The sequence below is a fragment of the Cyprinodon variegatus genome, unplaced genomic scaffold (assembly GCF_000732505.1).
Source record: "Cyprinodon variegatus isolate N-32 unplaced genomic scaffold, C_variegatus-1.0 Scaffold491, whole genome shotgun sequence".
Lineage (NCBI taxonomy): Eukaryota > Metazoa > Chordata > Actinopteri > Cyprinodontiformes > Cyprinodontidae > Cyprinodon > Cyprinodon variegatus.
Window position 1 is genome coordinate 373,613 of NW_015150944.1, and position 14,859 is coordinate 388,471.

At 37.8% G+C, this 14,859-nt stretch overlaps 1 protein-coding gene across 2 annotated transcripts in view; it reads right to left on the reverse strand.

Moving 5' to 3' along the window:
• The window catches only part of dlgap1 (discs, large (Drosophila) homolog-associated protein 1), a 129,697-nt gene that overhangs the window by 49,068 nt on the left and 65,770 nt on the right, over positions 1–14,859 (reverse strand). For both annotated transcript variants that reach the window (XM_015390269.1, XM_015390270.1), the window contains exons 3-4: positions 8,735–9,860; positions 5,416–5,630 (exon numbers count right to left, since the gene is read on the reverse strand). In XM_015390269.1, coding sequence (XP_015245755.1) covers positions 5,416–5,630; positions 8,735–9,793 — 1,274 coding nt within the window. In that variant the 5' untranslated portion in view covers positions 9,794–9,860. The remainder of the gene's footprint in view (positions 1–5,415; positions 5,631–8,734; positions 9,861–14,859) is intronic.

Here is a 14,859-nt window from a genome sequence, read left to right on the forward strand (position 1 = left end):
TTCCTCCATGTTGTCCAGCCATCACTGGAGGTTTCATGTTTGGTCCCACTAACAATATAGTTATTTGATTATTTGTTGTTTCTTATATAGATTTTATTTAATATATTCTTAAATGACAGTACTGTTCCTTTTTGTCTAAATCTAAATAAAGAATTTGGTGCAGGTTGGTGTGAAGCTTACACCAGACAAACCGTTCCAAAAGGAGAGGCACATTTTAAACAGAGAAAATAGATCAAATATAAGACTCATATATAACAAAATTTAATAATTGCACACCCCCACTTTTGTTTCATGGGTTTATTTTATTTTCACCCTTCTTTGTTTTCCAGCGGTATTAGAATCTGGGTTTTTCTGATATGAGCGATGTGGGCAGCTTGATCCTTATTTGCAATATTCAAAATAAATGTATTGGGGCTGAAACTAAAACAAAATAAAAATGTATTAAGTCATTTGCAAACGGCTTAACATGCTTTAAAACGGTATTTTATTGCATTCTAAATTCAGTTGTACTAATTTCACTTTTAGTTGGGGAATACATTTTCTAATCAAAAATGCGGATACTTGTGCCAAACATCTAGGTCATTGAGAAATGTTTATCCCAACTTTCTTTTTTTGCTTGAAAGAGTGAAAAACCATGGTAACCATGTAACCGTGTTAACCATATCCTGGACGTATTTCTATTTTCATTCAATGAATATTAATTAAAGAGGATCTGCCAATTAGACAAAATGAGGTTGTTTTTTAAAGTCTGCTCAAAATATTTATGAATGATTGACACGTCTATTGAACTGTCAGATACAATACAATCCGTGCCCATTTCTAAAAATCACATAGCCAATAGTAGCCAGAAAAAGCAGAAATTAGACAGTAGTCATATTTGTGATGTGTTGATGTGTTGAATCCCTCCTATGGGGTCATCTTTGGCCGAGGGTTAAGGCAAGTTAAACGCTTACTTTCCTCGTTCGTATGCCATAAACGTATAGAAAAACTAGAGGTGTCCTCGTCACACATATTTGCTAAATCCTGAAGATAAAATTTATACATTGCACGTTTTTTTTTTCCCTTCTCTTACCCTTCAGAGGTTTTGAAAGGCAGATTTAATAATTTTCAAAACTGAGCACATGTTGGTGATGAGACAGCAGGTGTGTGCCCAGTAAAAGTAAGAACACAAGAGAATGTTTGCTATTCGCAGAGACCCACATGCCATGGTGTTGTAAACATTTTCACAGGAAGATTTCATGGTCATCATGAGTGATGACAACATTATATCTTATCTGAGATGGCGGGTGAGGTTATTTTTAATTTATTTTAACATTTGAATTGTTCTGTTATTAACAAATTGTTGATACATTATGAAACTGACTCTTGTGTATACATTCATTTTTACTTTCATATTCTTTTGGAGGAAAACAGTCCTGAATCAAATGAATATTGAGAATAAGTACTTCAACGACTACTTTTAAAAACAAATACCCTTCTTAGTATGTATTCCTCTGTGATTTTTTTTTATATAATTTAGTGAAATAAAATCACAATACCAGAGTAGACAATGTAGTGTCTTACTTAATTCATGTTAAATCTGAGTGCAAAAATACATATGGTATTAATTAAAGGAAAGTAATATATTTATGTGCATCAACATATCATTGAAATGCTTCTCATTACTTTGTACTGGACTCTTAGGCAAGTACGCAAAATAATCTTGTCTGAAAATTGATTGGACTTGTATTTAGAACTAGCAACACCAGACTTAAAAGGAACTTTACAATTTGACACTTCTGTGCTGATTCTGTCTCTCAACACCTGGTCCCACTTTATTCCTCTGGGCTCAAGAGACATTGGATATCTTTCAACTGAACCAAATATGTCACCCTGTGTATTTCAAACCTCAGAGAAACAGGTGACTCTTTCATAACAGCAACTTCTATTTCACATGTGGGTGTGGATGATGAACAGAGGAATCCAGTCAGAAACAAAGCTCTATTGATGCCTTTGTTCAGCACATCTATTTCCTAATTCACAACTAATAATGTTAACTCAGGTTTGGAATTTTAAAAGCTGGATCCATTGTGTAACACTTAGGAATGACTGGTCAGTGTGTTTTTTAGTCTCTCTATGATATTTACACATTTTTTTCCCTTAACTTTAGCTGTCTGTAAAACTGTTCTATTCACATCATCCACTTTGCAAACAGTTAATATGTAGTTGTAGTTTTCAGTAAAAAAGTAAAATTTAGTAAATAATGGGATTTAATACACTGGACCAAATGGTCACAGAATGCCTTTCAACAACATATGTACTAACAAAGCTGATTATTCAACCATTGCAGAGTGGAAAAGATTTGGGCAAGCTCACAAAGACTCACAAAGTATGAAAACAAGTTGTCAGCGTCTCTTGACTCATTCTCTATCTCCAACATGCAGCACTGCATTTTGGGCTTGTGCTGCTGGATTGTATCAAATGATGATGGCATTCCCTGCGCCTTGCTCAAGTCATTAGTGGGGCCCCAAGCTGTGAAACATGTCCTTATATAAGGCTGTGTGTCTTTGCATGCAAGTGTTTGTGCAACCAGAAACAATGACTGAGTCCTGGTCTTGTGTTTTTCTCATCTTCAAGTATTACACAGCTAATCAGTCACAGCCCCATGTGTCAAAATAAGACGTGTCCTCATTTCTTTACCCATTTATGTGAAGTATATAGTAATAAAACTCAATTTGCTGGAAGATAAAGATCAAGTCCCTAGGACTTAAGTAGTGCATTAAAATATTCATTAGATTTGTTTATTGGTATCCAATAAATATGGTTTGCAATAATTGTTTTAGCTTAGATTATGCCATTTACATTCAGCTTATGTAACTCTGGACTCAAGTATGTTGGCAGCATTGTCAAAAAAAGTAAGTATATTTTCAGCTGTCTATAACCAACACAGAAATAAGTGCCTATCACTACATAGGCATGGGCCAGTGAGAGATTTTTATGGCTTCATAACCTTCAATATAATAACACAGCACCTCTCTCTCTCTATCTCTCTGCCTGGTGATGTTACTTTTGCTTAAAGCTGCATTAATCTGTAGAAATTATATTAAAGTCTATTTTTTAAGTTTTAAAGTAAGAGGGGAAGGTGTAGCAGGATTTCATCAACCAGCTGAAAGCAGTCGGTAGCAGCAGGTGGGGAAAGGATGGGTTACTCTATGTATTATACAGCCAGAGAAAGGGATCATACATTGGAATGAGGTCATGTCTGAAGGATAATCCTTGATTTTTTTGATAGACTACAAGACTGTTTGAATCATGAACATGAATTTAACATAAAATATAAGTAACAAAGGAGATCCTCTCGAATAACCATTGATTGAGTGTCCCATTTGTCATACTGCCACTTCAAATGACGTCTCAAGCATCTTGGAAAATGTTAAAAGCATTTTTTTGTAGTGCTTTTTAATCTTTGTAATTCAAGACATTGTCACATCACAGATGTCCTTGATGGACTTATAGCTGAGAACATTTATGAATTCAAGCTGTGGGGAAAAAAGCAGCACTGAAAAGCAAATGCCTTACATAACAATCTCATTAAATCACTCCCCATCAATAACGCTGAGTGTTTCATCTCGCATCTCAATAGAAAACCTTATTTAAGAGCAAAAAGAACCTGATAACATTGTGGACCTGTAGCTCATTATGAAGCAATGTGTAATTAGTTTCAGAGAGATTTCTTTACACAAATCGGGATCCATTGGAAATAATGGCTAGGTCTGTTCAAGGTGTCACTGGTTGTGGAGATGAAGAGAACCATGAATAGTGAATTGCATCAGATGTGATGAGAAGGGCATTAAGGCGTTGCCACACAAATGACACACAACTTAAATTGGTGACAAGCCTGAGCGAACTGAAGTGCCGGAATATCAGTAAGTTTATTAAAGTTTTTCATTCTGATCTTCCCTCCTTTTTCTCGCATTTGGTGGTTTTACTCCCCCTGTGTCATTTGATGATCACTTATTGCAAGAAGTGTGAACAAGATTCAGCGTCTTTCATGGTAGCATGGCCTCGGACACTGCATCCCCCTTGGACGGACTGTGCTGAAACTGAATTCACCCTCGGGGATTAATAAAGTATAATTAAATTGAAAAATGGGCTTTGTTTTTCACATTTTACATTTAATTTAAACTAAAACAAAATCGTTCCACCGTGTTATTTCACAGGAAGTCTAGAATAGTTTCAGTATGGCATCAAAGAGTATTTCTTTGATGCCAAAAAAAGACATATAAAAAAATAAAAAATATTCTCATTAAAACAAATATTTTTAATGATGCCAATAAAAAGAAATAAATAATCTTTGAAATTTAATTACACTTTCCAAGATTTCTGGTAATTAAAGATACCTTTTTTAAAACCTTTTTTTCTCCTAAATTTAAAGCTATTAATTCAATAATGCCAATGTGGGATTCAAACACTTTGACTTTGCATTCATCTTAGGTGTTGCCTCAAGAGCTTGATTCAAGACCTGAGTGAAAACACTGGAGACTACTGCTGTAAATAATATCCCTTTTTCATTGGCTGAAAAACCCGTTTAAACCAGGGAACAATCTGCTTTTAGTGGCAGTGGGAGCGGCTCACATGTTGCTCTCCATTGTTTACTTTCCTGATTTCTGTCACACTAGTGACATCATCAATGCTAACCCCTTGTGATAGCGTCACCAGAAACGCAGCAGTGGGGGGACAGAGGCCACGGGGGTCAGACGCAGCTTTTTTGGCAAATGGGAAGGAAGCCAAATGCCTAAGTGCTAAACTTTCATAGTTTTTAAAGATTTTGAAAACAGTGTTTTTAGCGCAGGTATTTTTCCGACAGCTTAGAATAGAATAGAATACGAAATCTCTTTATTGTCCCACAATGGTAAAATTCTGGTGTTTACAGCAGCAAAAAGATTAAATGTGGAGCTTAGAAAAGTGTATAAGAATATATAAGAATAACATAATAGTAAAGATTTAAAAAATAAACAAATTAAATACTGTACTGTAAAATGTTTTAACATTATAAATACTGTGCACCTGGAGAATAAATATCCAATATACAGCTATGGACATTTGTACAGTAAAGGATATTTGATTATAGCAGCAACATCAAAGATGTGCAAAATGACAGCAGCTTGTTATTTAACTAACGAAGGTAGAAACTGTGCAAAATCAGCAAGAATGTAACAACTTATTTAGGTTGTTAGGAACAGTGATGGTTATAATGTTTTACAGCTGCTTCTATTCTATTCTAGTCTTATTTTACTGTTTCAGCTTCACTTGCGAATTGTAAGCTGATGCCAACATCTGTTCATCACCCATGGATATTAATATTTAAACACATTTTGTGTGAGAAAAAAAGAATTACCCCCCAAAATGAAAAAATCATTTTCAGCATAGACTCACTTGAGCGTGGTCATTTCTGTGAGAGAAGGCTGTGTGGCCTTCAGGTAGCTAGCTCGCCGTGCTTGGACCTTGGGCGAGGGTTTCGGGCTGCAATCTGAGTCACCACTATCCTCCTCTGCCATTGCCTTGATATAGCTGCCGCTGCGCATTCGCCGGCATGGGATCTCATCATCCTTCCCCAGTGGAGAAAAGCCGCTCCAGTCATCCTGAGGCACCTGCAGACATGAGGTGAGAAGAAAAAAGAAAAAGAAAAAAAGAGAGGAAAAAAAATTATTCCCCCAAACAGATCCACAAAGGATCCAACAAGACTAGAATATATTCCAACCAGCCTTTCTTGATCCTACCATTAACCTCACAATGCCAATGGCCTTCTTTTGTCTGTCCCATGATGCATGCTGCATATCAAGCATGGGAAAATTAATCGTTTTGACAGAATACTGCTGTAAACCCTGGCCTCTGCCTGCTCTCCTGGCTTTTCACACTCACTAATGAAGGTGAAAAAAATAAAAGGAAAACCCATCTCCTAGCTGGTATAATCTAAAGGAGAGTGAGTCAAAGATAGCAGAGATGGAAAAAGGAGGGGAAAAACAAAGGGGAGTTTGTTCAGCACAACCACCGCACTCCCAAAGTGAGTGGCTTTTAGGGCACCAGCTCTGAAGTGAAAGAAATGAGATACAGGGTGAAGAAAAAAGTGAATGATTCAATGGACAACTGCATAGCTAGGAAACAGAGCTGAGCTTAATGTCAGGGGCAACTACAGAGAGGTAAAGGTAGGTAAAGAAATGCGTAAAACATAATTTGTAAAATAAATAAAAACATGCTTAAATAATTTTTTCCCCTTTTTTCATTCAACAGAATATAACATTTGCAAGATGTTCTTTTAAACCTTTTTGTTATAAACAAGCTGGAATGGTGCAGTTTTGTATTAAAAACAAAAACCAAATCCGAACCTCTTCAGTAAACATGGAAAGCTCTTACTAAGTACCTAGATACACTATGAAGACAGAAAAAACGTTTTGTGTCTGGAAGAATTGTTGCCTCGGAGTGACAACATCCTTTCTTGATCGGCTCAGTTGGCTTTCCAGGATGTTAAAATGCATGACCAGACAGAACACTGCCTTTTGCTCTCTCCTACTCTGCCCTTTTCATGCTTTTCTCTGCTGTCCTCATTTACTCCTCGTCTTCTATCTTGTACGGTAATGTTCACACACACATAGACCCTGTAAATTTCCTGACACTTTCTGCCCTTTTTCTCACATGTTTTGGAATATATTTTTACTCTCCATAAAATTCAACGTCTAGAAAAAGTATTCACACCCTTTGAACATGAAACATTATTGTATCTTGTCATTTTATTCTTGATTTTACTGATAGCACAAGAACAAAGTAGTCCAAATTTCCAGAAACAAAGTACAATTATACACTGCTTTTGAGATTTTTGAAAATGAAAATCTACGTTTGCATTCTGTACCCTTTATGTAAGTGTAGGTGATAAATTTAATATATTGGTCTGTGGTGGGCTTGGGCCGCCATTCCTCCAATACCACCACCCCCAAAATCAAAAAATCAAAAACTTGTCTAAGAAAACAGCCTTCTAAGGTTCCTTTTTAGGAAGGATATGGCTTGTGTACATCATGTAATCTTAGCAGAATCACATGAGAACCTAAAAGTAAAGCATGTGAGAACTTTAGCGAATAGCAGCATCATAATAAAGATGATAATCAAGGAACATCCAAGATAGGTAAGGAAGAATGCTGTCAAATTTAAAGCAGTGTTTAGAATCTAAAACATATTTTCTAAAACTGAAATAATGAGACAGCTGTAGACTTACCAGATCTGGCCATCCACCTACACTGACTGAGCAAAAAGATCATCAATCAATAAAAGACTATCGCCATGGTAATTCTAGATAAGCTACACAAGCACAAAAAATAATCTGACTTCCATGGAAAATGGCAACAGAAATCTATAAAACACAAATAAAACCCTAACATATCACCCTTAATTCCCTGTCCCTATAGTAAAACAAAGTGGGGACAGCATCAGACTTTTTTTAAGCAGGACAGGATAAATGCTGAAAAATTAATCCAGTTGTGATGGAGGTTCACTTTTAGCAGCAAAAAGTCCATAAATACATTTCCATAGGTACAATGAAATTGTTAAGTTTAGGGTATATTTAGTTGAGCTGCAATCTGACTGAGCTCAAGATATCAGCAAGGAAAATGGGGAAAATAAATCTGACTCTTGATGCATAAAGGTAGTAGGGACATACTCTAATAGCTGCAGTTAACATAGTTAGCTATGCCCACAAAATATTGACTGAAGGGCTCTGAATGCAAAGACACAAATTATTATAGGTTTCTCCAATGTAAATCAGTTCATTTTCCATTAATTTCATGCATATGGTGAAAAATGGGTATTTAACCTATTAAAGACACATTTCAGAGGGATGAATACCTTTTTTTGCACTCAAAACCTGGAAAACTGAAGTCTAGAAGATATGCGTGACACTGCAATGCTGTAGTGTCACTATGCATGTTTCTCTGTGTTATTCTGTGACCAGTGAGCTTAGGGACTAGGGCAATTTTCTTTTAGCTTCTGACTGATAAACTCTCTCTCTCTCTCAAATTACAGTGGCACCACACTGAGTGAAATAAGCAAACTCATGACTGCTTGTATGACCAGAGCAAGCATGATCTTGTCAGCAAAATAAATGTAGTTTGACATGGCAGTGTGCCACTCAGAACAGCTAACACTTGTACAAATTTTCTACCATGTGCTACATGCTGGAAAAAATGTGCAAGGCACCATTTGAGCCTGTTGCATATATCACTATCGAAGGGTTCGGCTTGAAAATTTCCATTTCCTAATCCTTTCAGAGGATATTTCGCCTCTCATCCAACAGGCTTCCTCAGTTCTAACTTTTGATGGTGAGCAACTTTTCAAGCCTAACCATGTTCTGGATGACTGAGAATCTTTACTGATATATTACCATGAAAGATTATTTTTCTATCATAGACATGTCCAAGCAAAAACACTTATGAACTCACACATAAAAGACATTAAATGCAGACAAACACAAAAGAGGAGATGCCATGGTATGTTTCTTTCAGAATGTTTTATGAACATACAAAGGACTACAACAAAAGACAAATGATCAAGGTCTGACAGGATGAATCAACCATTCAGCTCATTCAGACATACATAAGGAAATGCATATTCATGCGGGTAGCAAAAACTGAAACATGGAGAACCAACTGGTCCCAGATAACATATGAAGCATGACATGCAAGAGGTGGGGCTGATGTATCAGTCCTACCTGGAGGAAATGGCAAGTGCGTCCCTGCTCCGCTTTGACAAGAGCTTTATCTAGATTGACGGAGGCCTTTTGGTACACCTCCCTTGCTCTGCTCACTGTCAGCGTGGACGACCATGAGCTCTTCTTAAGTTGGACTGGTCCATCAAGGCCACTCATCAATGGCAGAACTCCACTGCTGGCCCCCGAGCATGCTGAGCACTTCACGTCATTGTTGCTGCGCGACGTCTTGAGTGACTGGGCGCTGATGGTGTTGTAGGACTCCATGAAGTATTGTGACTGGGATTTGTCCGGGTGACGTCCTATTGTCATGACTCCTGAGGGCATGGAACCTACTCCCCCTCCCTGATGGTGATGGTAGAGACACACTTCTCTGTCAAGCGTGTCATCCGAGCTCCAATACCCTGATGTGGATGTACGCATTTTGGGTTCTGACTTGGAGCGGTCTTTGCTCTTATTGCGCTTGCTGTGCTTCAGGGTGCCAGAGCATGAGGGAGGATCATCTGGACTGGATTTGCTGCCATTCATCTTTCCATTCCCGCTTCCTCCAGAGCCTGAGGGCCCCTCCAGAGAGTGGGACTTGGTGAAAAGCTTTTGCACAGAATGAACAAGGTGTCGAATTCGACCAGGGCTGTCACTGCGTTGGTGCTCTAATGCTGTATGCTTGTATTGCAGTGTGTGGTAACCTTCACGTCTCAATGGAGCTTGGGTCTCGAACTGCTCGAGCAAGTTTGATGGGATACGGTTATTGTTCACTCCACTTCCCTTACAGCTCCCTGTAGGCCCAGTATAAGGCACCACGGCACTGCATTCGTCCTTCAATTCATGGTGGGAACTGTAATGTCTGCGAGGGAAAGTGCAACTGGTCAGGTCAGGATAGGCACTGCACTCAGTCTGGAAGGCGCTCCGCTGGGTATAGCAGGGGTTTTCAGCAGGATGAGCATCCCCATGTTTGAGGAAGTAGGTCCGTCGGTCGGCATGCCCCAGTGTCATGGAGTCATAAGATGGATCGCAGGTCACTGTGTGGTGACTGCGACTGCTGGACAGACCTTTCATGGTCATGGTGGCGAGGCTTGCTTGTGCACCCAACTGCTTCTGCAGAAAGTCTGCACAGGCCTCGAATCTAGCTCTACAAAAATAAAATAAAAAAAATGCATTGACAAAACAAAATCAACAAAGAGGAAGAGAAAAAAGAGAAAAGAGTTATAAATATATAGATATTGATTCTTCAAAATCTATAGCATGACTGTTGCTTAACTGCAGGAGAATAGACCTTGCGTTTATTCAAGATTTTTCACCTTTTATTCAAAAGGTACCTTCACCTGACCATTTGAGAGGTGAAATGCCTTGAAGAACAATAGGTCTAGTTACCTACAGATACTGTAAGTGCAAAACAAATCAAGTTGCATTCTACTTAAAGCGCCTGTCACACCTTGCCGATTTAGACAGCGTATGCCTGATGCACGAAAAATCTAGCAAAAACCCTGGCATACATTTGATAAGTTATGGGTATGTTTTGTATAAGTTATGAGCATACTGAAGTACGGTGAAACATGCTGAAACACGTCGACACAAAGCAAGTACTTTGGGAAAATTTGAGAATGCCCAAAATTTCCTGACATATGCCAGCGTATGCTCATTACTGGCCCATAAGTTACAGGTAAGCTATCTGATCATTGACATATGTTAAATGTAAATTATTCATAAGCGGTGGTGTCTAGCTCATCCAAAACCTATCAGTGACCTTTGCAAAACTTATGTTTTATCTCCAACGCATATCAACGTATTTGACGTGTTCCAGACGAATGTGTTTCTAACTTACAGCTGCTGTATAATGGCATATTGGCAGCGTTGTGGTATAAGAGGGAGTTCACAGGAGGAAACCATCAGTAATCCTCTAGACTTCATCCTCATAATAGGGTGAGTGAGTAGGTGAGAGTGATGGATCCTCCCTGTGTTCAGGCCCACGCCCACGACCAACAAATTTCCTAGCAGACATGATGCTGAATCTGCTGTGACTGCAAACCTTGTTTCTTTCTTTTTCTTTATTCTATTTTTCTGGTGGGTGGTAAACAGCAGCTAGATTAATACAGTGATCAAAGAAATCTTTTTATGCAGGCCGGGCACCTCCTGGTGCATCGCTGCCCCCCTCTGGACACTGGCCTGTGCATCATTTCATGGGCATTATGCTGCCATGCATTTTGCATAAGTTAGGCTGTGGTTGGACATATGCTCTGGACTCGTTATGAATATGCTATGTATACACCCAAAATTGAAAAAAGAATAAATAGAAAGTTTAGCATATGCAGGGGCAGATTTACCATTAGGCAAAACTAGGCAGTTACCTAGGGCCCCAAGTTCCTGGGGCACCATAAAACTCTTTTTACATGTATGGTTAATACAACTATTTCTTATTTGTGCACATTATGTTTTTGATAAAATATACTTTTCATTAAAATGCCATCAGAACATTTATACTATTAAGTGTGTCTCCCCTTTCAGTGTCCACCACATTGGATCAGTTCATTCCAAAGGTCCAAACAGAACACAGCAAACCATTTGAAAACAAACGGCGGGAAGAGCAGTGTTGCCAACTTAGCGCTTAAGTTGTAGTTTTAGTAGCTTTATTTAGTGACTTTTCAGACCCCTCTATCACTTTTATTTCAAAAATGTGCCTAGCACCAAATCTAGTGACTTTTTTTCTGCTACTGGAGACTTTGGCAACCACATATAAAAGCACCAAACTCTGCTCTCTAGAGCAAGTAGATTCGTAACCTGCCTCCAGCTCTCCTCATTCTTCTATGCTGTCGTGATTAATGCAGCTATTATTTTGTAAAATGGAAAACAGATAGGCAGACTATGGATTGTCTACAATGAAAAGAAGGACTGTGTTATTTACTTTTGCTGTTGCCTTTTTGGAAACACAGGAAGGAGCAATTAGCTAAGTGAGAATGGGCTAAGTGATTGATAAAAAAATCTTTCATTCCTTTTGAGACAGCATTAAAAGTCAACTGAGTATATTACAATATGAAAAGTAAAGGGACAAAAGAAAACAGAGCGGAGAACGGCAAGATAAGGACATGAGATAAAGATAAGAGAGGGACAAAAGGTAGAACAAATAATGAAGGTCTATTCTATGAAAAATTTCAGTATATGTATAATGGGTCTGTTTAATGTGTTGTCTTCCCATTTAAAAAGGGCCCATGCCTGTCTTTGCCTAGGGCCCCAAATTTCCTAAATCTGCCCCTGAGTGTATGCCAGCGTTTTAGGAGATTCTGGGATGTCAAGCATACGTTGGTTAAATCGGCAAGATGTGACAGGGCCCTAAGCTCCAATGAGAACAAATTTGAAACATTTTCACACACAACACAATATATGTCTGCTTCAATTTAAAAAAGTTCTTTAAATCTTGAACTTTTTTTTAGTTAGTATTTTATCTCTCTCCCTTTAAACCTCAAATGTAAGAAGTCTAAATATAGAAGCAACAGAACAAAGCCACTAATACCCATATCTGTCCTCAAGCTTCCTTCTACATTTTATTTGCATTTGCGTTTGCATTTACCATGAACAAATGAAGAAGAGGAACAAAGAGTTGTGTTTCTGTTCAAGCACATCAACAGATTATTAATTTAACCTAACATAAAAAAAGACAATGAAGTCCCTGATAATACGGACCATGGCTGTAATTAAATTGACAAAGTATATACCAGAATAGTTCATCTCTTGTTTATCAACAAGAAAAAAATTACTTTCTTCATAGGAAAACACATTATTTTAGTTAAAATCCACTAAGAAGGCAGTTGATATTTCAAAGCCTCTTACAATCATATGACTTCCGATAATATTAAGAAATAGACCTGTAACTTTGGGCAATGTGAAGATAATGGTTCTCAAATCTATAGAAGCCATATTGTTTACAGAAAGCTTTAAACAAATCCTTTGTCAAATAAATCAACATTTGATGAGGCTGAATAAAATTGTTTTCTCTATGTGTAAGATGTTATGTCAAGTGGAAACCAATTCTGCACAGTAGCTACCCTGAACTAACATGGTAATGCATGGTGGTGCCAGCATTCCGTAGTGGGAATGTTTTCTTTGGAGAAAGACAACCTAGTAAGAACTGACTGGAAGGTGAATGGAGCTAAATAAGCTCAGTGAAAACTATATAGGCAGCACACCACTTGTTGCGTACTGCATACCTAAGAAAACATGTTATCACCCATCTCACAGTTTAAAGGTTGAAAATGTTTTGAGCTTATCACTGTCAGAGGAAAAAGGAAAGATTTTCTTATGAACTAATTTCAGTAGTAATGACATTTACAAAGCAATTTATAAGAAGATCACAGTAACAGAGGGATGATACTGGATATGTTACGCAATGAGTAAATAAGACAGCAATGGCGCAGAATGAGTCAGCAATACAATATGACTGTTGGTTTTTTCTAAAGCTGCCGAAGCTACCAAGTTGATGGGTGCAGTGTTATGGTCTCATTAGGTTAGATACACATGCAAAGTGAGCCAACCATCACAACATCTGCAGCACTTATGCTGCGATAACAAGTGCATTGAGATCACATTCTGCTGAGGGTTCAAGAAGACAGAAGCAGATAAAGACGTAAACGAATTAAGTTCTGTGGTGCTCAGGCCACGGCATAAGACTTCGATGTTGTGAATCAACATATGCTTGGATGAGTAACCTAGCAAAGAATTAAAGTATTCTTCCCCCCAGGGCCCAGACACTGGTGGTGGGATAAACCAAAGGGTGAGTGGGACTGAGAATAGTCTGAAAATGAGGGAGATTAGGTGGAGGTGGGTGAAAGTTCACCTGTGTGCAGGAGAGAGAAGCTAGGCCAGGAGCTAAGTGAAGGTGGTCTTGCAAGATGATTGGCTTTGGAGAAAATGTTTAATTCTCAAATTATTATAATGTATAATCGGTCTACCCTGGCATACCTGCTTACACTATTTTAGACATTGAAAAACAATTCAAGTAGATCTGCAAAAACAACACAAAAAATTTGTTTCTCTTGACTAAAGCATGGTGAGCTGGCACTCCAAATTATTACTGATTGTGTAAACTTCAGGTAATGTGGATTTTGTGTCTCTCTACCTTTCTTCCTGATTCTAGAATATCTGAAAAGACTTTGGATCACAGAGCGGTAGTCCAGTTACTTCACTCTTCTGCCAGAGTATAATTCTTCTGTTGTCTTTGTTTATTAGTAGCGAATTGACACAAGATATGAAACACTAATATCTTAGCATAGGATTTATCTATACCTAATAGTTCTTGATAAATTGACTCCAGCCTCTGTTCAGTACATCAAAATTTCCCCAAAATTCTAGATAGATTTTTCATGACAATCCTATTAAGGGTTATTTATTATAATTGCTGACGAAACACTTTCTTCCACTCAGCTTCATATAAATATGCTATAATCTTTTCTAAACCACTGAATATTGGGTTCCCTGTCCTTAACCCACAATTTTGCTAAGTATGAGATAAATTTGTATATAGAGTTGTTAGTTAATGACAATAACAGTTTTACTTTTTTAGGATATTCCTATTTTTGAGTTTCAGTTGTAAATTGAGAGAATGGATCCATTTGATTACACAATATCCCAACATTATCTCTCAGTTAAAATTAGGAATTATCATTTTTCCAAAAACGTGTCGTCTCCTGACAGGTATGGTCTTCTACTACTTTAGGCGTCTTCAGTTTCAACCAAATTTGCAATCAGAGGTAGTTTTCTTTATACTTTTTTGTAAGCAGTGATTGAGTGATTCTATCTTTTTGAAACCACTCTCCCTCTGTCCTCCGACATTAACAAGTACTTTTGCCACAGTAATGTCTTTCACTGGATATTTTCACTTTTGTAGGACATTATCTGAAAACCTTAGAAATTATTCTGATGGGAAAAAAAAAAATCGGGCAGTAAATCCAGATTTTCAAAATGACTAAGACCAAAACAAACATGTCATGTTCAGTGTGATTTAAACTCCGTTGATGAATTTATGAATGATGTCCAAACTGCAAATCCCCTGTGATGCTCCTTTCAAACTTCAGCAAGTTATGCTCACCACACCTAGATGCTTGAATGTAGTACGGTGCGGTCATGTGCAAGATCAACAG